General features: G+C 35.9%; 2 protein-coding genes and 1 long non-coding RNA gene across 3 annotated transcripts in view; 1 reads left to right on the forward strand and 2 right to left on the reverse strand.

Moving 5' to 3' along the window:
- The first annotated feature begins 359 nt into the window (after positions 1-359).
- Positions 360-6,405, forward strand: LOC100546647 (photoreceptor outer segment membrane glycoprotein 2). The gene is made up of 3 exons (XM_031553549.1): positions 360-940; positions 4,281-4,527; positions 5,919-6,405. The coding sequence occupies exons 1-3, from the start codon at positions 360-362 to the stop codon at positions 6,183-6,185; spliced, it is 1,095 nt and encodes a 364-aa protein (XP_031409409.1). The 3' UTR covers positions 6,186-6,405.
- On the reverse strand, positions 1,000-5,998 carry LOC116216667. The gene is made up of 2 exons (XR_004159903.1): positions 5,907-5,998; positions 1,000-3,920 (listed from the first exon to the last, which is right to left on the reverse strand). It is a non-coding gene; the product is annotated as an uncharacterized LOC116216667 (long non-coding RNA).
- Positions 6,406-11,620: 5,215 nt separating the features above from the next.
- The window catches only part of UBR1 (ubiquitin protein ligase E3 component n-recognin 1), a 50,039-nt gene continuing 37,726 nt past the window's right edge, over positions 11,621-23,933 (reverse strand). Inside the window, 10 exon segments of the mRNA XM_031553548.1 lie at positions 11,621-14,210; positions 14,667-14,768; positions 16,969-17,139; positions 17,585-17,662; positions 18,129-18,185; positions 19,372-19,480; positions 20,684-20,731; positions 20,734-20,816; positions 22,359-22,446; positions 23,566-23,716. Coding sequence (XP_031409408.1) covers positions 14,069-14,210; positions 14,667-14,768; positions 16,969-17,139; positions 17,585-17,662; positions 18,129-18,185; positions 19,372-19,480; positions 20,684-20,731; positions 20,734-20,816; positions 22,359-22,446; positions 23,566-23,716 — 1,029 coding nt within the window. The 3' untranslated portion in view covers positions 11,621-14,068.

The following is a 23,933-nucleotide window of genomic DNA, read 5'->3' on the forward strand; positions in this document are numbered from 1 at the left end:
AGCTCACTTCTAGATATCAGAAAATCCACACAGAAGATTGCTCTTGAGATGAAAATCCATAGGAATCCACCATTCATTATTTCTAATGGTCACTTTTTAACTGATCTAGTCTAATTTTGTAAGAGACAGAGATTCATATGGTATGAAACTGAAGCAAGACCTGGGGCACTCCCTTGGGAAGTCTCAGGTGCATGAGGCAGTACAGGAAAATCTTGGTAGGCTCTATAAATAGCCAGTCAAACAGACATTAATCTCTCTCTCTCTTCTTCAGATTTCTACTGCATGCCTTGGATACATGCTTCTAAGCAGCTTACGGGCTTTCTTTGACCTACGCTTCTTTTCCTAATGCTGATCTGACTATGGCTGTCCTCAAAGTAAAATTCACCAAAACTAAGAGGGACAAACTGGCTCAGATCCTATGGATCCTCAACTGGGTTTCTGTAGTGAGTGGGATCATTCTCTTCAGTCTTGGCCTCTTTCTGAAAATAGAGATCAAGAAGCGCAACGAAGTGATGGCAAAAGGGGACATTAACTCTGTTCCCAACATGCTGATCTCTGTAGGAGTCATAGCATGTGTCGTCAACTTTCTGGGGGGCAAAATCTGCTACGACTGCTCAGATGCCAACAAGTTCTCCCGATGGAAGCTAATTATGCTCCCATACATCATATGTACCTTCTGTTTTACTTTCTGCATCCTGCTGGGTGCTCTCATGTGCTATACCATGAGGAATGAGCTGGAAGAATCTCTCTATCTGGGACTGAGGAATGCTATTAAGTTCTATAAGGACACAGACATACCTGGAAGATGTTTCTTAAAAAAAACAGTGGATATGTTACAAATTGGATTTCAGTGCTGTGGAAACAATGGCTTTAGAGACTGGTTTGAAGTTCAGTGGGTATCTGCTCGTTACCTGAACATGGCTTCTAAGGAAGTTATGGAGTAAGTATTTACTAGTTCTAATGGAAAAATCTAGGAAAAAAACTCCTTCAAGAACTAGAATTGATCAGAAACGGTAGCGTCAAAAGGTCTTGAGACATATTGACATTAAAGAGAACACAGTAAGACTGATTTTTTTCTGCCCCAAATCCTAGCAGTATTTCTTCCTTACATGACAACTTGTGGCTAGGTTTCTCTCAAAGATTCATCTGAATAATTGCTAACAAGTCTACCTCAAGATATAATGTAATCATACGCATATTTACAAACAGTCTGGTAGTTTAACGTAAATTTCTAGTAAGTTATAGCAGTAATAACACTTTTTCAAGACTACTTGTTTCCCCTAAAAACACAAATATGGAAGTGATCAGGCCAAAAAGATCCTTCTGCTTATATTTAATCATTTTGAGTTTCTAGCATACACTTCACAGAGCCAAGCAGATAATTTCTGCTGGATCATCACAAAACTGTAGACTGACAATGTTATTCCTTAAATATGCTAACCACATGCATAATGAAAAGTCATCTTTTGATAACTTTTTAGGGACACTATGCAGTGCAGTGATACACTTTCCTTTTTTAATGTAGCAAATTATCTGCCTCAAAATTTCAGTCATAAGGAATTGTTAAAAGTAAGAGAAAAAAAGGATTTCCTACCAATACATCATGCATTCAATCCTAAACATTGAAAAATCTTTTCCCTTCACATATTAGACTAGAATTCAGGTTCAAATTTACATGTTCACATGTGAGAAACTGTCAACACCATGTACCTTGCAGTAAAAAAGGAGAAAAACCCTTGATATTTGTTCTTATGTTGGTGTCTCACAGAATACAGCAATTGTGAAATTATATTCTCAAAGCAAAGAGTGATAATTTCTATAGACAACCATATTTTAGAAGGTAGCAGTCAAAAATAAGAAAAAAAGTAGCAGATAATCCAATATACATCTTCAAAAGTTGAACAAAGTCTTCATTGATGAGAGCCAGGTAGCTATACATTCTTAGGAAAAATAAATACAAAAAGTTTAAATGGCATTTAAGGAATATTCTGCTTTGTTGAACTCAAAACTCAGGGGAACAAAGCCAGATGAAAGAAGGCCAGTGATCTTATTTTAACAGAACTCGTAACTTGAAGATGGCCTTATAGCAAAGTATATAAACAGAGATGCAAATATACCAAAGGACAGGACCTCTGAAACGAGGACATCAGCATGCATTAGGCAGTTGGCTAAGGAAATAACACAAGCTTTAGAAGAGATGTTCTAAAGGAAGATGTTAGAGAGCAATAGTGACACAAAGCAAACGGACTCACCAGGTGTTTTAAATCCTTGTTCTACTCTGAAAAGTCATAAGACAACAAATATAACCTGCAGGAACTTACAGTAGTATCCTATTGTACGGATAAAAGTAAAACATACTACCTTTTATTTCTGTGAGCCATGTACTAAGAGTAATGTTTTTTCCTGGCTTAAATGAACTCAGTTTTCACCTACAAAGTCATCTGTGCTCTGCCAACATTCTGGAAATACAGTAAATTTTTCTACCCCCATGTAGAAAGAAGACAATGCATGAAGAAGATAAATACAGCACATAACTTCTACTGCATATAAACTAGATAACCTCATCTCAGTTGCTAGAATCAAAGTTGGTACTGTATAAGCAAATTATACTATGATTTTCAAAACCTTGTAGTGAAACATTTGGTATGAAATCACTAGGACCAAAGTCCAACTTGTAACATTTAGCAAAGGTGGAGAAGGAATCAAATCTTCGTTTTATCTTGTAGTGTATGTCAGTTAGTACTTGGTAGATTAAGAGGCAAAGCAGTTGAGAACTGACATACTTGGCTTAATAAGAATCTCTACGGAACTGAACTTTTCACCTTCCTTCATAATCCTCTTCTCTTCCCTCCATCACTCCATTACCAATGCCACAACATCACAAAAACCAGAGTCAATCTATGGGAGCAGTACAAGGATGAAGCAGGTTACAGCAGTACAATCCTATCACTGCTTTGGTTAGGCAAAAATAATCTTTTTGTAGTCTCATAAGCAACTTTTGCTTCATTACAATTTTGAACTACAACACAGTTAACATCTTACTTCCTCAGTTTTTGTTACTGAGCTCTCCCCTTTTAGCAATATCCAGATTGAACTCCATTCAGTTTGCTACAAGGAAATACAACAGCAAGGGGAACATAACCAAAGTCTGGAACTGTTATTGTTTGCAGCAGAAATAAATTTATCACCTTATCACATACATGGTAGGAAAAAAAAATAAAAAAAATGCTTCAGATCAAAAGCGAAGCTTAAGAGCTAGCTTAAGCGATTGTATTTCAATCATTTCAGATGCTGTCCTATTGTTTTGGTTTACATCACTGAAACATACAGAGCATTAGGTTTGTTCAGGTAAAAGCCCCCATTTCACAATCAACTTGCCTTCCTCTCCATCCTCTGTACAGTTTCTTTTTTCCCACATTTTGGCCCTCTTTTCTGTACCTCTGTGGCTCCCCTCATTTTTCTACATCATTTTGCCTATGTCAGTTACACTGTTTGTACACTTAATTCTGTTTTCAGTTAATTATTTGTGTTCTTCCACATTAGTTTTCCTGTTTCTGTTACCTGGAGCAGGTTGACCACAAAGCGAAGAGCTAGATGTTAAAAAGAAGAGGCATTATGGCTAACTTGCTCCTCGGTGGGAAACAGCAAATGATCTTCCTTATGTAATTGGAAATATCTGTTAAAAATATTTTTTCTCAGAGAAAATAAAAACAAAATGAGAGAGAAAGGAGGCACAAAAGAATAAAATGAAGGCAATTATTCTGCCATGCTAGCACAGTCACAAATGCTGAGGTTCCTTTCAGCTTATGTTTCTTTTGAAAGACACACTTAGTTCCTAAATGCTGGACCATAGAGTTCTGCTGCTTACGTCCACCTGGTCAGCTTCTTGTGATGCCTTCCTTCTCTTTAATTTAGAAAATCTGTAGCGGAAATGGAAAAATAAATTTTATAAACAAATGAGGATAAACTCTAAAATGATCTTTAATATTCTCAGTGCAAGCAAATCTAGAAAGGTATCATATCCATGTACATCTTACATGCATAATACCAAGAACCATATTGGAAACTGTGCAGACACCACACTGAACAGTATTGCAAATGAAAAATTTGGCTTTCTTGTAGTGGGCAACATTTCCAATTGGAAATGAGAATGTATTTCCCTTTTGTTACACTGTAGAGGCCTACCTGGCAGCAGACAAATTACATCCTTTTGGAAAAAACATGGATGCATCCTGCTGCTGACACCACATTTGTGATACAAACTTTCCGTCCTTTTGCAGCCGTTTCAAGAGTAATGTTGATGGGAAGTTCTTAGTGGATGGAGTACCCTTCAGCTGTTGCAACCCAAGTTCCCCACGGCCCTGCATCCAGTACCAGCTGACAAACAACAGTGCCCACTACAATTATGATTTCCTGACAGAAGAGCTCAATATCTGGATGAAGGGGTGCAGAGAGGCCTTGCTGGACTACTACACAGCTATAATGAGATCTATTGGTATTGCAGCATTGCTTATCTGGTTGTTTGAGGTAAGCCTCATAAAAACGCTCTGCGTCTGCTATATCAGAGACTTCCTGCTCTCAAGCATGGGGAATAAGTATGCTGTAACATATGAGGAGTGTAAGAAGCACCTCAACATCTAAAACAAGTCCATAAGGACTTCAGCAATGTTGCAGGACTTTCCTCTAATACGTAGTTTCCACAAAGCACCCAGTACAGAAGCAAATCTCATTGAAGATGAGAACTACTAGAAGTGATGTACATAATTCTGGATATTTATAGAGCTTTTTCAACAGATTATGACATATTCACTTCCCTGGAACATTTACAGGACAGTATGCAGGAAAACACATACACTAACACAATTAATAGGTCAAAGGCACAAGGCTGTTAAAAGGCAGTTTTTCTTAAGAAATCTTGAGTATTAAAAATGTGAGGCAGACCTATGGTGAATGTATGAATGCCTTCTACAGCCAAAATTGAGCGTAAATATTAATAGCTCATAACTTCCCTTCTAGATAGCATAGCTTTACCACAAAAACATGGATTACATTTTAGGTATAGACTAGACTACTTATTATGCAGTCAAAATAAGCACTTCAGTAGCAAGTATATACATCTGCAAAGATGCAGTCTTTCTATTAGTGCCTATAAAGAAATTTGGCATCTCCATGCATAGGTTTCTTCACTCTTTAACAGTACTTTGATTTTTCTGATTATTATTCTATCACATAAATATGAACACTATTAAAATAATTCAATGCAACAGTCCACACAGTGCTAGATAGGGTGGTGATGCCAGAAAAAGCAGACCTTTGGCAACTCATGGAAAAGTTGCTCACCTCAATGTGACAAACAAGCTAGGCACGCTGATCCCGATTCCAACGAGACTATGAAAACAGTGCTTTTTTCCTAAACTCACACTTGAGCCTCTGCAGACCATCCTTCATTTTTAGTGCACTGGCATTTAGGACGCATATGGCTTACATAATGAACCAAAACACGTTTGATGAAACACCAATTTAATGAATGTCAGTGAGGAAAGACTTCCACAAAGATTAACAGACTAGGATTTTTTTTCCAGTCACTGATGTCTCCACTAATTGATCATCTATTTTGCACTGATTAGACGCAGCCTGAGACTACAACATTCCCAGGTAATTCCAGGTATTCGTGCACTAATCACATTAAGTGGGAATCCTATCTGAAGAATGGGAGAAAAAAATAGCAAAAAAATTTCTCCTTTCTCTTTTTTATTCAAAAACATGTAATTAATTGAATGTTTAGATACATCACTGGGGTAAAAAACTATTTATTTTACTGAATATTAGGTCTGTACATAATCAAGTTAAAAGCTGACTTAGTGGTAGGATCCAGACTGTAATTTAAGCTCTGTTTAAGCACTAACCTTTCCTTACAGCTCTCTGTACTTATTGGTGTCCGGTACCTACAAACAGCAATGAAGAACGTTCTGCTGCAAGGAGATCTGCAGAGTGAATCAGATGGTTGGTTACTAGAAAACAGTTTTATGGAAACTGCCAAATACAACATCAATATTATCAAGAACCTTGGCAAAGCCAACCAGATCTCCACTGTCTCAAGCATGAATGACCCCAACATTAACGTTCAAAACACAAACTGTGGCAAAAGCAACGCTACAGCAAAATCTATCCCTGCAGCTACCTAGACATGTCTTCAGCAAAATGATGGCTCAGGTGCAGTTTTGACATACTACAGTCTTAGATACCAGATTTTCACTAATGAGAAAAAAGCAATATGATAATTGAACAAAAAATAGACTGGTTACAGCAACAGGATGTTGAAGCTTCTTTGGCAGGATGTATTTTCTTTACCCATTCTAATGAAATTCTCGGTTTCTGTATGTGTACAAAACAGTCTTTTGAATTTTTCCCACTTTGTCTCCCCTGCTTACACATCCCTGTCCTGGTCTGAATAGATCAGAATAATGAGTAAACATAACAGGGCTAACAGCCTGGATATCAGTATGTTCTAGATAGGATTGGTCTAGTTTTGTCACTTCATCTTCACATCTTCAGAAAACCCAACCGCAGAGAAATTTCAACAGAAATAACTTCTCTGGATAAAAAGGTTATTAAAAAAGAGAATGATCACAAACACATAAATGAAAATTACATTAAAGTTTAAGTTAGGACAGGTACATTTTAAGCCAAATTGAAGTATATTATCACTCCTCTAAAAGAGCTTATTAGCTAAGTAAAATTGAAATCAAGTTAAAGGCAACAGAAGTTGGTTTTATAGTGTATTTGACCTGGGTTTTTTTTTGTTTGTTTGTTTTGGTTTTTTTAACAATCTGAAGACAAACTTCAAGAAAGCCAGCTGGCCTGAAAGTTAAAGAGTGCTATTATTAAAGGGAGTTCTCTGCTCAAAACCACTAATTGATAGCTCATACAAGATATTAAAACTCCAAGTGGCACATAGTAGCACAAGAGTAAAAATAAGCAAATACTTCCCATAAAACAAATACTGATGGTCCCAGATGTTAAAAATGCTCATAATTTCAAGAGTAGTTATACAGATCCACAGACTGGAAAACAAGAGATTATTTGCAACCAACAAAGACAAGACAGATTATCATCTCTCCCATCACCTCCCTAGTGCTTACAAAGTTTGTATGTCAACGTACAGCACAAAAGCCTTTCTGTACTTGCAGCAACAGAATGCCTATGCTTAATTCATCAGTAATAATAATGTTTTAGGTTATAAAACATACAAATACAGAATAGAGGATTAAAAAACAAAATATATTACTTGTTAACTTGTGAATAACACATTATTTGAACATAACTTTGGTCAGTTTGTGCACTCTGTATATAATCAACAAAAAGCGTGATACTCAAAGCAGAACTACTCTGCTCTTGAAATTGTACAAAATTAAGAGTAAAAATTACTTTACCTGTCCAGTGTTGTTTTCTATGACACAACACAAGCAAGAATTATACTCTGTGTGATGGAAAAATCTATATTGTAAGTCAAGCAGGTTATACGCATGATTGTAATTGCAAATGCAATTGCATCATGACATAAAATTTTAGGTCTATGTTAAAATAAAAATGGACAGATGTGTGGTCTGTCTGTATTAGTAACCATAGCTGAGGTTTTACAAAAGGCACACGAGAAGCAAGACCACTAGGAAATACTTTTTTCCTGACAAAGCCTCTGGACTTCCAGGAAACAGCATATTGTTAACTTGGTATGATTGTATATGAAACAATGTTTTAATAACTCCCCATGGACTTTTTTCTATGAATTTTTATAGCTTTTTTTTTTAACCCATTCATGGTTTTCATATCCAAAATGCTTACATTAATGAGTTTCAAATTTTAATTTCTCACAATTCAGTTTTGCATTTCTTGAAAAAGTGTTTTGCTTTTTGACTCCCTAACCTCAATACGTATCCCTTTATCTTTGCTGTAAGATGCAGCTGATAGTCATCCCTTCTTGCTGTCCCTGATTTTACTGTTCTCTGTTAAAAATCTCTCCCATCTTCCCAAGTTGAAGAAGCTGCTCTTTAATCTTTTTGCTTATGGAAATTACTGCTCCTCTTTGATAGTTTTTGTAGCTCTTCTCTATTCATGATTTTTAAATGAAGAACACCTTAAGGTAACACTGAGGATGTTATGAATTAAACTGGCTTTCTATCTTTTTCCTAAGATTTCCTGTCATTGCTTGCTTTTTTGACAGTTTGAGCGTTTGGGTAACATTTTCACAAAGCTACCCATAAAAATATCAAGGCACAAACTGGTGCGTCATTCCTTCAAACATTTCTGAAAGCTAAAAATATAATTTCTGTATTACAGCTTGTTATGCTGTTTCTAATTCTACCTAATGCCCTTGGACACAATCCTGACTCCCTTTCTTTTCTATCTTTCAGTGTGGTAATGACAAAATTCCAAAGAGCTTTATTATTAGACTGAAAAATGCCCGGCTTTTATGCCTCAATGAACCAAGAAAAGTACACCCACCTTTAGATTATGAGACAAAACAAACTTCAGTGAACCTGGGAAATACAATCCCAAAGGAAGCAGCTCGTTGTCTGCAGAACAGTCAGCGCAACAGTTTCCTGAGCCTAACTAGAAACATTAAGATTAGATGATATAATACTGGAAAAAAAAGAACATTGAAAAATTTGGCACTTTGACATATTAAGGAGAAAGGCAGTCATATGCTGCAAATTAAACGCTTTTCAACATAATATGATAAAAATGCAATTATCTATATTTTTTTTTCAGACCAGCATGCAGAGCATCACATGCTTAAGTAAATAAACAGTCGTTTTTTCAGTAAAATTTTAATCCATCTATATTTGGAAAAACAGTTCTAGGTTGCCTAATTAAATGATCACAATTAGGGAAGAAAAACAGTGACAAACAATTTTTGTTTCGTTAGGAAAAATGAATCAAGAGGACTTGATAGAAATAATTTAAAAAATAAAGTACTTTAAAAATAAAAGCAAGGGATGGTTCAGCTTGATGAAAACGGTTATAAGACATGGAATAAGAGCACAAAGTCATTTATATTTTTTAAGGGTATTTTTGCTCAGTATTATACAAAAAATTTCGTAATGGCAAAACACATTTAACTTTAGAAGTAGATGAAACCTGGCATCATGTGCCACATGCAATCTCTCTAGACCATTTGTTTAGCTTATAGAATTACAACAGCTTTGTCTGGTCCTCTAGCAGAGGTCCCTGTTGGTCATGAACTTGCTCTGAAAAATAGGTTCAGCAGAAGAGCGAACTAAAATGACCACCCAGACCGAGTGTCTCTGTAAAATGACACAAATTTAAAGCAGTCAGTAGTGCTATACCACATCAGTACAAAGAGCAGTGGTATGAATATCTAGCTACATTTTTCCTATAGTTCACACAGATCATTTGCACACGAAGAGGACACATTTTACCATAAAAAAAGTTAATATTTGGTTTGTCAATCTTTCAGACAACTGCTGAAAAGATGCAGAAATATCTGTGTGAAAACTTGTGAAATTAACTTGTGTAATTAACTAAATTAATTACTGCCACTGTATCAAAAAAAAAACTAACTCAGGTAGCAGTGCAGACTTTAATTCTCTCTAACTTATAAAGACAAAGATGGCATTAGCAAGCCAAGCCTATAATCCGTAGCATCTGCTCAGATACAGAAATAAATACGATTTGTGGGACACTTCTTATCCTATTTGTTATTAATGCCTAATCCAGTTAGAATTAATAACAGTACATTTGTGTAAGAAACCCCAGTAACTTCCAGAGCAAGGAATTCACATCTATATAAAACTATAATATCTTTTTATGGAGTTCTTCATAAAACTGAAACATTTTAATGCTCGGTTCCTGCTGAAAGCACTGCGATGGCTCCTGCAGGAACTGCAGTTATGATGTTCTCCCTTTAAAGCACTCTGACCACAGAAGACACTTGCTTTACACTGATCATGAAGAAGAATATAATGAATCATATTTGAATACTGCACATTAAGAATTTCATTTGTATTCCCTTAGAAGCTGGAAACCCCCCCTAAACAAGCTAATTTAAACTGGTGTGTGATCACACAGTTCTCTCCAACACAACAAATTACATTGAAACCTGACAAATCATTCAGTACACATTTTATCAGTTTCCCACTGTGGTAACAGTTTAGCCTCCACACATGATACACCTACTCCATAGTTTAGAAAAATCAAAATGGTATGAAGCCCACATCACGTAGGTAGTACCCCTATCTCTTATGAGGACTGTATCACATCAATCGATGCTCTTCCAGTCTGCTGCTTTATGCCAAGGTGTGTAACAAAGGGAGGCTGCCTGAAGTCACACCGTTGTGCAGTATCCACCTGAGTAAACCAAATTGCTCAATTCTGTGTATGTCTGAGCTGGGAAAATAAATATTCTTAGATCATTTTACAGTATCACAATCCTAAAACACATTGGTTTTGCCATTTTTAATTACAGCATAATTCACAGAATATAAAAGCAGACAAAAGAAACCTGGAGCATTTTTATCATCTTAGGTAGATTATTTCTCAAGCTGCCACGGTTATGTTTTGCAAAACCTTCAAGCAGAAACTCTAAGGTGCATCAGAATGGCCTTGGTCTCCAAGTCCTAGATTGCACTTAACTACTTTACCTAAAGCTGGTAATACAATCCAGGTACTGTGAGGAGATATTCTGTAGTTTGCAGAAAAATCCCTGTCACAGTTCCCCAGAGATAAATGAAGGGCTTAAAATGGCCATTAAACCCACAGTGCCAGTCCCCACTTCACATGGCGTGCAGGCCCATTCATTCAAGCATGAAGCCTAGAAATTTCCTAGATCAGTCTGATTCTTAATTGTCACAGCCTATAATTAAAATGCTTAAACTACAGTCCTGTTTCTTGACAGTGACCTCATAAACAAGCAATACAAAAATAAGAAAGCTCAGGCTCAACTTTGTGTTTCATGCTTAACTTAATACCTGGTCTCACACCTTAATCATCACTGCAAGAAGCAATACATACAATTTCAGGCCTCTCTCTCAAGCACATTTCTTAAACAGCTCCTCTTTAATCTACACTTTCAACCACACAATGTAAGCTTCCAGAACCGGAGCTAGGACTAGGACTAATTGGATTTTAGAGACTTGCAGAGCAGTCAGTATTCATTTGTTTTCTGCATCAACAAATAAATTTAGCCTCCATCTGCAAAAGATAGATTAAAAAAAAATACAAGATTGTGTCACAGAAATGAAACAATTTTCATCTTTGAAGAAAACATATCATGGCCATAATCATCCTCCATATTATTTTCTACATTGTACCAACCAATCAGTTAGAGACCTTTGAGTATTACCTTATATGCTTACAACTTTTTAAAAATTGAGATAAACACTGCAAGAGTCTGCATCTTTGAAATATTAGAATAAGTTTTAAGTGGAATATTTAAATAAGAAAAATTGTGCCACCAGTACTCACTGGTACAATGATGATGCGGATCACAGTTTACTATTGTTTAATAATTCTTCCCTTTTTTCCATACTGACAGATCTTCTGTAACACTCTTGCAGAAATCAGCTGTGAAGTGTGAAAGTGCCTCCAAATAAAAGTGGAATAATCTATGAGAAGTTACTTTATTTCCTTTTTTTAAATATACATATACAAGATATTTTATTTCAAAAGCACAAGAACATTATACAAGTTTCAAATTTACATTTTTGCAATTAAAGAAACTAATATGTGCATTATCAAATTTCTTCTGTCAGCCTGGATGGAATGAAAAATCGGTGGCATAAGCATCTTGTGATCACTAAATACAGATCATACTCACAGTGAACAAAACTGCATAGTAATTTATGAAATGAAAGATGACCACACCAGTCAGTGAATGATATGGGAGCCCATTTGCTAATTAGTATGTGCAAACATACATGGAGATGCAACTTTGCCCCTTTTCTTTCTCTCTCATTTTTCCAGCTACAAACATATTTCTAGAGCTTCAAACAAGAGCTCACCTGTTCAAACAGCTGCCGTCCTTATGAATATATTACAGCTCAGACAGAAAACATAACAGTGATTTCACCTCATCGTCGATAACAGAGTTTATCACTGCAGTGCAAGGTAACTGAAAGTTTCTGATAAATGAAAAGGTAAAACTGAGCAAAAAAAAAAACCAAAAAAAAAAGAATACAGTTTTGGTATCAATAAGCCACAATTTCCTAGTCTGAACTCATGTTTTTCTTGGTAAAAAGTGTTTTAATGTCCTTAGATATCTCCAGTGAATGCAAGCTTTCATCACAACTCCTCTTCTAAATTCTTTACATGTTTCAAATACATTTTAGATAAGACTAATAGAATTATGCTTGTTTTTGAAGGGTTGTATATTCAGGTTTAAAATCTGCAGGAATCAATAAGGACAATAGTCATAACTGCAAGAAAAAAATGCCTAGAAAACATTCCAAAGCCAGCTGTTTATATCACCAGGGAAGGATTATTGCAACAGTTCTTGAAGAGGAAAAAAAGAATTGCAAATCATAATATTCAGGTCTACCTGTACTCCATTTTTAGATGAATTATGGCGCTGTTCAGTGTACTCATGTACTCTAAAAGCTTTAAGAAACTAGGAGAACAGCTCTATTTATATCTAAATAATTATCTGAGATTCTACTACCTGTCATAAAACCAGTAAAAAAAAAATTAAACAAAGGAAACAGTAGAAAAACACATTCTCAGATATTATTTTGAAAACTTTCCCTTGTGAGCCTTATTAAAATGACATTAAAAAATCCAAACAGCAAAGGGAAGGGAAATTAAGAATATTGAAAACTTCCAGCTTTGACACCAATGTGATTTCCTTGGAAAGCATTTTTACCCATTACATAACAAATACTCTCATGTATGTTATAGTTGTAATTCAGAAAACAAAAGACATTTAGAACTGAAGCACAATCCTACAGCATTAAGAGAGAGCTCAATCACAATGATACCATTAACTACTGCAGGGTCAAGATACATACTTATCTTCTTTCACTTTTCTGCTCCTAGTGCTGAATGTGACCCCCAAAACACATTTTCATTTACGCAGGCAGGGCTCCAAACAATTGTGACAGGATGAAGAGTGGAAAGTTTCCCAAACACGGGCAAAGAAATTTATTTCTAATTCCAAGGCTGACTGATTTAGGGCCTTGATTTCAGTCCAGTGATAGCATTGAAGGTAGTCTACTTTATTGAAGTCTCAGGCTCCTATGTAACTTGCAGAGATATACTATAGTAGTTATTTTCCTGTTTGGCTTTCAAGAAAAAATTCATGTAAAAAACTGAAAGAAGTAAATCTAACCAAAACCTAACCAAACGCTGTAGCCCTAGACTTCTCAGGATATACAGCATTAACAGAGGACAAATTCATTAGATAAAGTGCGGTTCTGGCAGTGCAAAAAGCACAGACTATTTTTTTAATGGAACAAACAAGATGGTAATTCCACTTTCTATGCATATTTCTCCTTTAAAGAGTTTATTGATAAAAACTCTTCATTAAATTCCAGGATATAGCAGAATGCAGGCTTTTTTCATACAACTTAATGTTTGCTGTTCCTGTAACTACAGATTACTACAGGCTTGGTACCATTACCAACCCACAGATCTTAACTTATTTAAAAGTCACACTAAACCTGGGAAAAGAAAGAAAATAAAGTTATTTTTTAATTAGCAACACCAGTTAAGTATATTCTCAAGGCAAGGAAGAGACAAGCATATGTGCCCTGAAGCACAGGATTTGGAAAGCTGTCCTCGTCAAACATGTGAGACGATAGCAAAAAAAAAAAAGTGGAAATATTTCTGAACCTGAAGGTTCAGTAATAATTATACAAGGTAGTTTTCCTTTTGAGAAATAAAACAAAGACAGTTGACACAAAATTCTGTTTGAATGTATCAGCACTACATCCAACCTAGAGAATCCGTTAATTGCATCTGAACTACAGAACCCACTTTAGAGCATTTACTGCCACTCCTCTTTCCATTTCCAAAGCACTGCCAAATGTAAAAGATTTCACTAAAATAAAGAGATTCAGAGCAGTTGCCAATTGAATCCAAAGAAGATCTGATTGGTTTCTTGACTCCTGGCAATCTCCTCTATGATGCAGTGTTGCTGCCATAGCAGATGCAGCTTCCGGTAACGCTCCCGACATAAGTGCAGAGGATTGCCTCTTCTTCATAGAAGGAAAAAGCAGAATACTCAAATAAGCATATCAAAATATCAACTGAGAAGTTATTTCATGAATAGTCTAGCATTAAAAGTCTTAACAATAGCCAATAAATACTGAGCAGTTGTATGAAGAGCAACTCCAACAAGTATACGGGAAATGAAAGAATTCCAAACATAGCAATCAATGAATGTTGTTTCCAAGATGACTTCAGTAATGGCAGTAGCTGTATGCTTTTCATCAGAAAATTAAGAAAGTTTAACAGAACCAAAAAAGTGGATTTTCCCACTACTAATGACTTATTCACGACTAGAAACTGCCATCAGTTAAACAAGTTCACCAAGCAAAGATGCATATTACAGTGCTGTACGCACTAGCAGGAAGGTCAATGTCTAATGTGCTTAAGAAACAAAAGCACCAAAACAGAAATGTAGAAAGCAAACAAGTCAAACATTTACTTACTTCAGACCTGGATCTGTTTCTCCATATTCATCCAAGTATGGAGCAGGATATAAGCAGCCCCTTGTTTTACCTTCTATGAGGACAACTTTGCATTCCCTGATTCTTAAGGAAAAATAGTGGTATTTAAACGTATCTATCTTCAATATTATCACCACAAAATTATTTTTCATAACCTACACCTTTTGATAGCTTAAGTATGATCTACATCAATAGCAGATTCAATTAACCAGGATTTATACAGGTTACTTTGCATCAGCTTCTGGTCGAATACGTGCTGCATATTAACTTTCCAATTTATAGACATAAGCATGGAGTCAGTACCACAATCGCTTTGCAGCAAACATCTTTTTGTATACAATCCCTAGGAGGGCTTTTTTAAACAGATTTAACTAATAGTTACATAGCATGAATTATGATAGATTCAACAGCACAGATTGCATTTAGCTTAAGAAGAGATACACCAGATCTAAACTAGTGTCTCAGTATCAGCAGCAAGGAGACTTATGTGCCACCATAAGTCAACTTTAAAGATTGTTTTAAGAATAATCCTTGATAGCATTTAAGAGATCAGAAATGGAAGGAAATATGAAACTTATTTTGCAATATGATGTAACATTAGGTTAGCCATAATGGGATCTTATTTCCATAGACCATTATTGAATTGAGTCACTACCTAGATATCTATACTCTGTTCTACACTGTAGGGTACTGAGATGAGAATTAGCGTAACTACCAGAAGCAGCCTTCAGACAGTAGAAGTCCTGCTCTAGGTAAGGAAAACAGTGAACTATCCTGTATAAAACTCCTGAAGTTATTGCAGCTAGGTTCCTTTCCGTATTAGAATTTGTTCAGGTAACCAAATGTTATCCCCTAAGGCACGTGTTCATTTTGAAAACCATGTTGTTCTGCTCCACAACTCATCCATCCATCCTCTATGATATAAAACAATTCCAATCCAAACAAAATATACCAGTAATACGATTTGCCTCTGCTAGCAATCCAAAGTGCTATGCAGAACTTAGAGATTACAGCCATGACTCCATGGTAGGTATGCACCTAAGCACATCCTCTTTGGGCTTGTGTGCTTAGCTACTTCATTACTCAAAGTTGTTCTTCTTGTTACAATTACCTTTGTGGCAATCCTAAGCAGCACAGCAATAATGAGTTGCTTACCCAGAAACGTAACATACACTATTCAGCTGATTAACCAGCCAGTCTTAAGAACATATCCCCCTCTATTTATAGCTGTATGTATGCACAGGTCTATGTGTTTAAGTAACAGAAGGAGAAAAAAGTTAGTTGATAGTACCTATATCTGAGTACACTATGCAGGACAATACTCTCTGAAGTTAAGAAGGTATTCTGCTTCCCAACTCACAGGCCTCTGGATTGCTATTCCTATTGAGGCTCTTTAAGTGTGAAGAAAGATTAGTGAGTCTCAGCTGTATTGACAGTGACACTAAAAAGAAGCACTGAGTAGTCTAGACAGATATGACTGCTGAAAAAAATATCGATCCCAGAACTGAGCCTGTGTTTAGTGTCATTTAAACTTACGCAACTTAAAGAACAGATATGGACTACAGTTATGCCTGATATTATCTTTCCACAAGAAATAAAATGTTCTAAATCTAGGTCTCCAAGTTTCCATTTAACCTCATTATTAGAAATGCCACAGTACATAATCCTCTAAAGATACACAGAAGACCCACACAGCTTCCACTAGAGTCCTGTGTTGAAGTAGAAATACCAACATTTTGTGAACTAGGAACAAAAAAAAAAACCAAGATAAAGATCAGTTCTCTCCTTCACATTTCCTTAGAAATGGTACAGCAAAAATACAGGGAAGTTTTAATCACAGAAGATAATCCCCTAGATGCTAAATCCATGGTAAGAATTTTCACTTGAAAAATCACAGCTTAAGAGTATGGTATGTGTAATTCCAACATATCTAAATGAAACTGCTCAGTACAGACTAGTTATATCACCTTCAAACATAGGTTCATACTCTATACCCATTCTGTAAAGCATATGATCTGACTCAGAACCTGAACAATGCAAAACTAACAGCAGCGATATGACTTCTTAGTATCCTGTATTAAAGTAATGCTACTAACATTTAACCATTACTTGGTTAAAGTAATGTTTTGGGGTGGTTTTTTTTTTTGTCATTGTTGGTTGTTGTTGTTGTTGTTGTTGTTGTTTTTTCCTAAAAAGAATTAAGTGCTTTGACAACGTTTGGCTTTTTGACCTTCAAATATTTCCCTCTATTCATTAATATGTTAAATTCTGTCTAGCTACTTACTTGAGAAACATACAGACTCCAGCTCCACACTGGAGAGCATGAGAAGTACAGGCTCCCAACTCCTCTCCATTCACAAGTTCCTGACAGCAAGTATTCTGGGAACACAACATAGCCCCACAAAATAAACATAATACTGGATGTTTCTGTTCATCATCAGAAGACCGTGGGCATCTAGAAAAAGTGTAATTAGATCGTTATTTGAGCATGAAACTTCAGAAGAAAGCTAACTACCAAGCAGGAGATTAGACTAGATGATGTGCTGAAGTCACTTCTCATCCAAATTATTCTATGATTCATACTCCCTGGCATAAAATAGTGCCAACCTGACAGGCTTCTTGTGTTCTGTGCAAAAATACTCAGGCTGAATGCCACATAAAACCCACATTACAGTGGTGAAAAATGACCAGCAGATTAAAGTGCAATACTATCAAAAGTGAATACATTGAGCAAGCTGCTGCATCGCAGCCTTAAAATGAACAACTGCTAGTATTGACTTCTATAACTACAGAAGTGCTTGTGCTTCCACAAAACCATTTCTGTTCACAGTTCTAACAATAGCTACAATAACTGAAAGAGTATCAAAGTGAAAACCTAGCAGGACAACTAAATACATTACCTAAACTGTGATGCTTGGTTCAGAAGGCAGCTATAATCTTCAGGAAGCTCTATTAAACTATTTCTTTTCCGAGGATACCTGCGTAAGTGAAAGAAATGTTACAAGAAAAATATATACATCACAGCAAAAACCATGATGGGTAGATACAGATCATTATCCTGCTAAGTTTCTCGTCCCTTCTGTAAACTTCTGCAATTCCTGACCAGCTCTTTAGTCCTAAAAGTCCCAATGGAAGTTTCAGTATTTCTACATTCCAACAAAGTTGATGAAATTAAATCTAACATATTTGCACAAAGGTATCTCATGTTTCAGTTAGCTTTTGTTTTTCCCTAGACACAGGACATAAACTGGTTAACAGAATGCCGTGCCTTCTCAACGAAGAATCACCGAGCCAAAGAGAAATGCATGTATAGTAGTACATCAACAGGAGAACACAAGCACTGCTAACTTACGCCTAGCAACCACTTCATTCCTCGAACAGTTTTAAGGCAAAAAAGGACAAAAAAAACAACAACTGAAAACCAACAAAACCCAACCTACTAACCTTACTGCAGTGCTCTTGCCCTTCAAGCAGCTTAGCACCACTGGATCAGCACACCACCTATTTGAAAAAAAGGTTTGCAGAAGATGGCATTTGATGATAATATACCTTCAGTGTTGCTAAACTCAACTAGTAAGAAATAAGCAGATACATAGGTAAAATATTGAGCTCATATGATGACTTGTCAACTGTTAACACTGCCTAAAAAAGGCTGTATCTCACTCAAAACTTCTGTGTTTGCTAGGAAGACTACAATAGATTCCTTAGATCTGTCCTTACCAATTACTTTCTGATGTTCACAAGCACATGCAAGAGAGTTGGCCTCTCTTACAAGTTCTTCGAGCACACATGTAGAAACTCTAAACACAAACTTATTTATAAATATACTTGTGAGAATGCTACTGATTTGCAAGTAATGGTATATACTACAAATGTAACTATAGCAAACTTCATGTAACAGACTGTTAAGTGAGATCTATACACTGTAGGCTGGAGTCAGCAGCTCAGAATGTCAACTAAATTGAAGGAAGCTGGATAACAAAACAGAGGCAGAAAAAAAAAACTGAAAAAGCTAGTGAGATCCAGAGAATTCTGCCAAGAATCAGCAATAATAATTAACGTAACCATGGGCTGAAACAGCCACAGTAAATACATGGAGACATTTTTCAACACAATAAAGCAGAATTATTCAACTACTCTCATAGATGAGGGCCAGCTGTAGCAAGGAGTTGTTTACTTTAACCTGCATTTTTGAAAAAAGAATTTTAACCAACTATTTTCTTACTGTCAGATTACAACATACATAATATTTATATTATACAATTCAGCTATCTTCTACATTCATCAGTCTATTTTGGAAATCCAGAGAAGATACAGTACAAAGCCTCATCTGGCAGGCTATAAAATTTTCTGTGCTCTCATTTCATAGCTTATATAATCAACACTTTTGCTACTGACATTAAAAACAGGCCAACGAACAGCAGATGCTACACCATGCTCACAACCATTCACGATACTTTTTAACTATAGGAACTAAACTCCTGTATGTCTGCAAACAGTAGTTCCTTAGACTATAATTGTTGTGCTCCAAGTTTTTTTAAGCTCTTAGAAAAATTCACTATACTTATGCACATCAAATGAACATTCACAACTCTAGCATGAGCTCAACCTCTATTAAGAAATTTGATGCAATTCCCACAGGGTCATCATAACACAAAAACATGTCCTTTCCATGTTCAATTAGTACCTTTGAAGGAGTGGATTTACAGTGTCCCAGTACTCCTGGAAAAGCAGGAATAAATTGGTGGGTAGAGAGAGGTAACTACAAAGTGCCTTGAACTGCCCTTCTTCAGAAACTGCATAAGAAATAGAAAAGAGTGACTGTTGAAACATCTCAGTGTTGCTGAATAATTCACTCAAAACTAGAATTCTCATTCTTCTTCCATTTAATAATTCAGGTTTTCCAGCTAGAGCACAGCTTCATGAGATTGTACAACTGACCATACCCCCGTTGATGTAATTGGGGCTATGACAATTAGCTGAAGATCTGCTTTTGGTTTTATAATAATGTAATAACATCAGATTTAAGTCATGTATAAGTCATTATAAAAATGTGGTTTATTGCTTAAACTTAATTTCACTGCATAGTACCACAATGTGCAGCAGATTTCCTTATCTATCCTATTTCAGCTTTTTACTACTCTTTGAGCATGCAATGATATTTAATTCTCCTATTATCAAATCAGTGCTAATATGCAACAACACCGTGCCAGGTTACTAGTTTGCTAAGTGGTCAAGTATTGGCTCACAGGGCCTGCAGAAAACAGCACTGCTGCTTCACCACGACTCCTTTCTACAGATGGTACTGGCAGTACTTTCCTACTGATAGCAACAACAGTACAGTGCAAAGATTTGGACTTGCAATCAAATTAATGATATTCAATCTTAGCTCATAATTTACATAAATAAATGTAAGACTACGTTTCTGTTGTGTATTGAAGCTTTAGTTCTCCTTTTCAAATAGTTGATAACTTTGCTTTTCCCTGCATTTTGACAAAAAACAAAGCACTTTGGTTTTAGTATCTGCAATGCATTAGAATTCTTTAAGGAATAGGTTTCAAGTTTTATAACATGCTTTATTTCTAATAAGCTCTATTTTGCTAGCATTTACCAATATCAGCAATCGCACAAGAAAGTTGATGTGCTCTCTGAGTTTTATGGTGTGTTTTCCCATTTTTAATACACTCCAGGCTATTTCTCAGATATTATAATCTAAGCTCCTAAAATGCCTCAAAGTACAAAATCTTTGTAGCCATAGAGGGCCACTACCAAAACAGCACTGATAGTTCAATATTTGCACATGTTCAGAAGCAATTCTTCCACGGAAATCCTAGATCACCCAACTTCCTGTATCTTCCCTTCTTACACAAATTGACCTTTCCCTTCTAAGTCTTATTAACATTATCTGCTGTTGAGTTATTATGAACATTAAAAATTCCTTCTCTCCAAGAACAGAATAAACAATTTCAACAAGGATACATTTGCTTTCTCATGTTTACCTTGTAGTAGCTCCTCAGGCGGAGAAACTCCCAGCAAATAATGAAAAATAAAGCAGCACAACGAAGATAAGGCATGATGCCTTTCTTAACACAATCCCACACAAGACAGCCTGGAACATCCTGACTAAAGCAACTGTAATACAAACGAGAAATACCTGCAGTAGTTCACAGTGCACATCTTTAGAGTAGCTTCACACTTTGGCTAGAACTGGTACAATGTTAGCTATGTACAGAACAACATTGCTGTACCCCAAATTCTGTGAAACTGTCACCAGAACCTATTTTTAAACTTCCCTTTTACATAAAGAATGAACACTGAGCTTATGCAGAACACATTAATTGAAATAATTTGAATGCTTAACATTTTTCAAAATTATAAACCTGCCCAACTTCAGACAACTCTGATTTAAACTGCGCAATACAGCATTACGTAATACACATAAAGTAACTAGTATTTATCTGCAGGTTTTTTTATTACAGAAAATCAGCAATTCTTGGAATTAATAACAGTATTTTTCCATGCATTCAGAGCTCCAAATGCAATCCAAAAGGGATAAGGAAAAAAAAAAATTAAGTAATCATCACACGCAGCAAAAATAGCAGTTAAAAATAATGTGCCTCACATTTCATTATGTTAAAAAAAAAAAACTACAACATCATTCTTGTTATTTTAAGCTATCCTAATCCTATTTCTAGAAAAAAAAAAAAAAATACTGGAGTGATAATTTTCTCAGAAAAAAATTTAACCACAGCTAACTACAGATTTACGAGAGCAGGATGATGAAGAGCATTGCCTAGGAGCTGCTGAGAAACAACAAGTAAAGCTACATCATAGACCATTTCAGGATTACTATTTTAAGTGTTAAAGCACAGTGGGATCAGGAGGTACTGCAAATACAGAAATAAAAATGCTAAGTTTCAGCCTAAATTCTGGCATTTAATTCTGCATTTGAACATTCCAAAATACACAGCAACTATGATTCTAACACATGCATTGAAAAAAATTACTCCTATTATTTAAACACAAAACTTTTAATGTTCAGAAATTTAGACTTCAGACTTTCAGACATGGCAGCATTTTCAACCCTTGGAAAAAAAACATTTGCAACTAGATTTGGTGAAGAGAAATCACAGCAGGATTTGTGGAGGCTACAACCACATTTTCTATCTTCTTTTTCATACAGATACTGAAGCACTTAAGAGTTTCACTATACAGAGGATAATAGCCAATGAAAAAGTCCAAGAGGGTACTAATGCTCAAACAAATAGCTGTAATTAGCTTTATAGTTTTCACCTCTTCTTTTGTACTAGAAATGTATGTAGTAGAAAAAGCGTAACTAAAAAATTCAAAGTAGTCTTACATTTCTTTACCTTGCAGTTTGTGTTTACATTTCCCTCCAGGATAAACATAGGTAACCTCTCATCCTTAGTTTAAGAATTTGCCCCGTTACCTACAAGTAGCCAGTGTTTTAATGATACCTGTTCCTTTTTCTAGTTCTCTCTTCTTTCTAAGTTTCAGGAATATTGAGAGCAAAGCACAAGGCATCGTGCTAAAATCCCCATATAAAATGTTTGGGCTTTTTTCCCCTCCTCATTTTCTTTGTTGTTCAGGTCACTCTCTGAGTATTACTATGTTTCTAGGAAGACACAGTACTGTAACTTAACTGTTACTTACCCACTGGTGTACTGACAAACTTCTCTACAGAAAGCCTGCGCAGAGCATGCCTCCTCACTGTTGTCATATGACCGAGCAGTAGAGGATTCTGGACACAAAACGTAAATCCTAATGTAAATGCACTTCATTTGTGACTTTTTAAGTAAATTGAACTTTTTTTCCCCACTTTATTTTGCTTCTTTTCTATTTCTTATTTTTAATCTAATGAATGTCCTCCTAAAACTGCATGCTACAATAGGTAATGATTACCGTCTCATTGCTCACTTGGTGTAAAAACCGCTTTGATCACGTTAACTTTACAAGTTATTGTTCTGTATGGATTAAGTTACGGGATTTTTTACTTCTTGTTTTCCTTCTGTCATGCTCAAGAAAACAGGAAGTAGCCAGAACACCTGTAGGTTACTGATGTTTTTCAACAGTAGTGTGAAATACCAGGTGTATAATCAATGAGCATACAGATGTTATAGTTATGAAATATACCAGGGAGTTTGACACTGCAGTTATTATACCACAACAGAATAGATAGAATGCTTACCCATCCCCTAGGCTCGCTATGAAACTCCTGAGGAGAGGATCTCCAGAAGAGATCCTTCCCCACTGGCAGTCAGCTCTTAAATGGGTCTAGGAGAGGTGCAGCCAGGCTCCACCCCTTCTGGCAGCACAGGTGAATTGCTTTCACCTGTGCTCCCATGGCTGACTCATTGCTCGCCTCAGGTGATCAATCAGAGGTTCAGGCCATGATTCAGCAGTTCACATACATTGGGAAAAGTAAAAATTACTCCTAAGCAGTTTATAGGATTCCATATCTTGGCTATTTAATAGTTTGATGGGTAAAGGAAAGTGTATTGCCAAAATCCATACTAATTCTCACTGTACTGCTCAGAGTGCTGCTGTTGGGCAGTGCTCTGCTTTTCCTGCAAGAAGTGAAGAACGTATGATGTTCCAACACTGGAATGATGAACTTGATCAGTAACTACCTCACTTTCTTACGCAACACACACAAATGATAAAATAAATGATCTGAAAAAGACATAGTGCTACCTTTCTGTTTGTTTCAAAGCAAACAACATTTATTTCTACCTAGCACTAAAAGCCATTTATTAAAAGAAAGTTCCTATCTGGAAGATGTTAATCACTACCAACAAAACGTTTAACCACTATTGTTGAGAAATTCTGTGAAATGCTGAAATGAAAAATACATCCCTACCTGTTGTTGAAGAGATAACAATTTGTGTCATGTGTGCTAGTGTTGTCAGATGGAAGAGGTAGAGATGGTTATAGGCTGAACTAATTGATGAAGGTTGCAAGTCTACAGCATCCTCCCAGTATAAAGATGGAAATGATAACACAACTCCCACCTACGAGGGAAATGAAGCAGTGAATATTAAAGTAACAAAAATTTATTCATTAAATGGGTAATATAAAATACTTATATTATCACTTTACAGTTATATTTCATTCCTGTAGTCAATTTGGCATCATTTATCTTGCTGATTTTAATTCACACTATATGAAGCAAAAAAATCATTGAAAAGAAGTTGTCCCACTAGCACATAGATACAGTTTCACTGTACT

Source organism: Meleagris gallopavo, chromosome 5, assembly GCF_000146605.3.
Source record: "Meleagris gallopavo isolate NT-WF06-2002-E0010 breed Aviagen turkey brand Nicholas breeding stock chromosome 5, Turkey_5.1, whole genome shotgun sequence".
Classification (NCBI taxonomy): Eukaryota; Metazoa; Chordata; class Aves; order Galliformes; family Phasianidae; genus Meleagris; species Meleagris gallopavo.

Coding starts and splice junctions, on each gene's coding strand:
- LOC100546647 (XM_031553549.1), top strand. CDS start 360: ATGGCTGTCCTCAAAGTAAAATTCACCAAAACTAAGAGGGACAAACTG. Junction 941..4,280: donor GCTTCTAAGGAAGTTATGGA/GTAAGTATTTAC, acceptor GTCCTTTTGCAG/CCGTTTCAAGAGTAATGTTG. Junction 4,528..5,918: donor TGCTTATCTGGTTGTTTGAG/GTAAGCCTCATA, acceptor CTTTCCTTACAG/CTCTCTGTACTTATTGGTGT.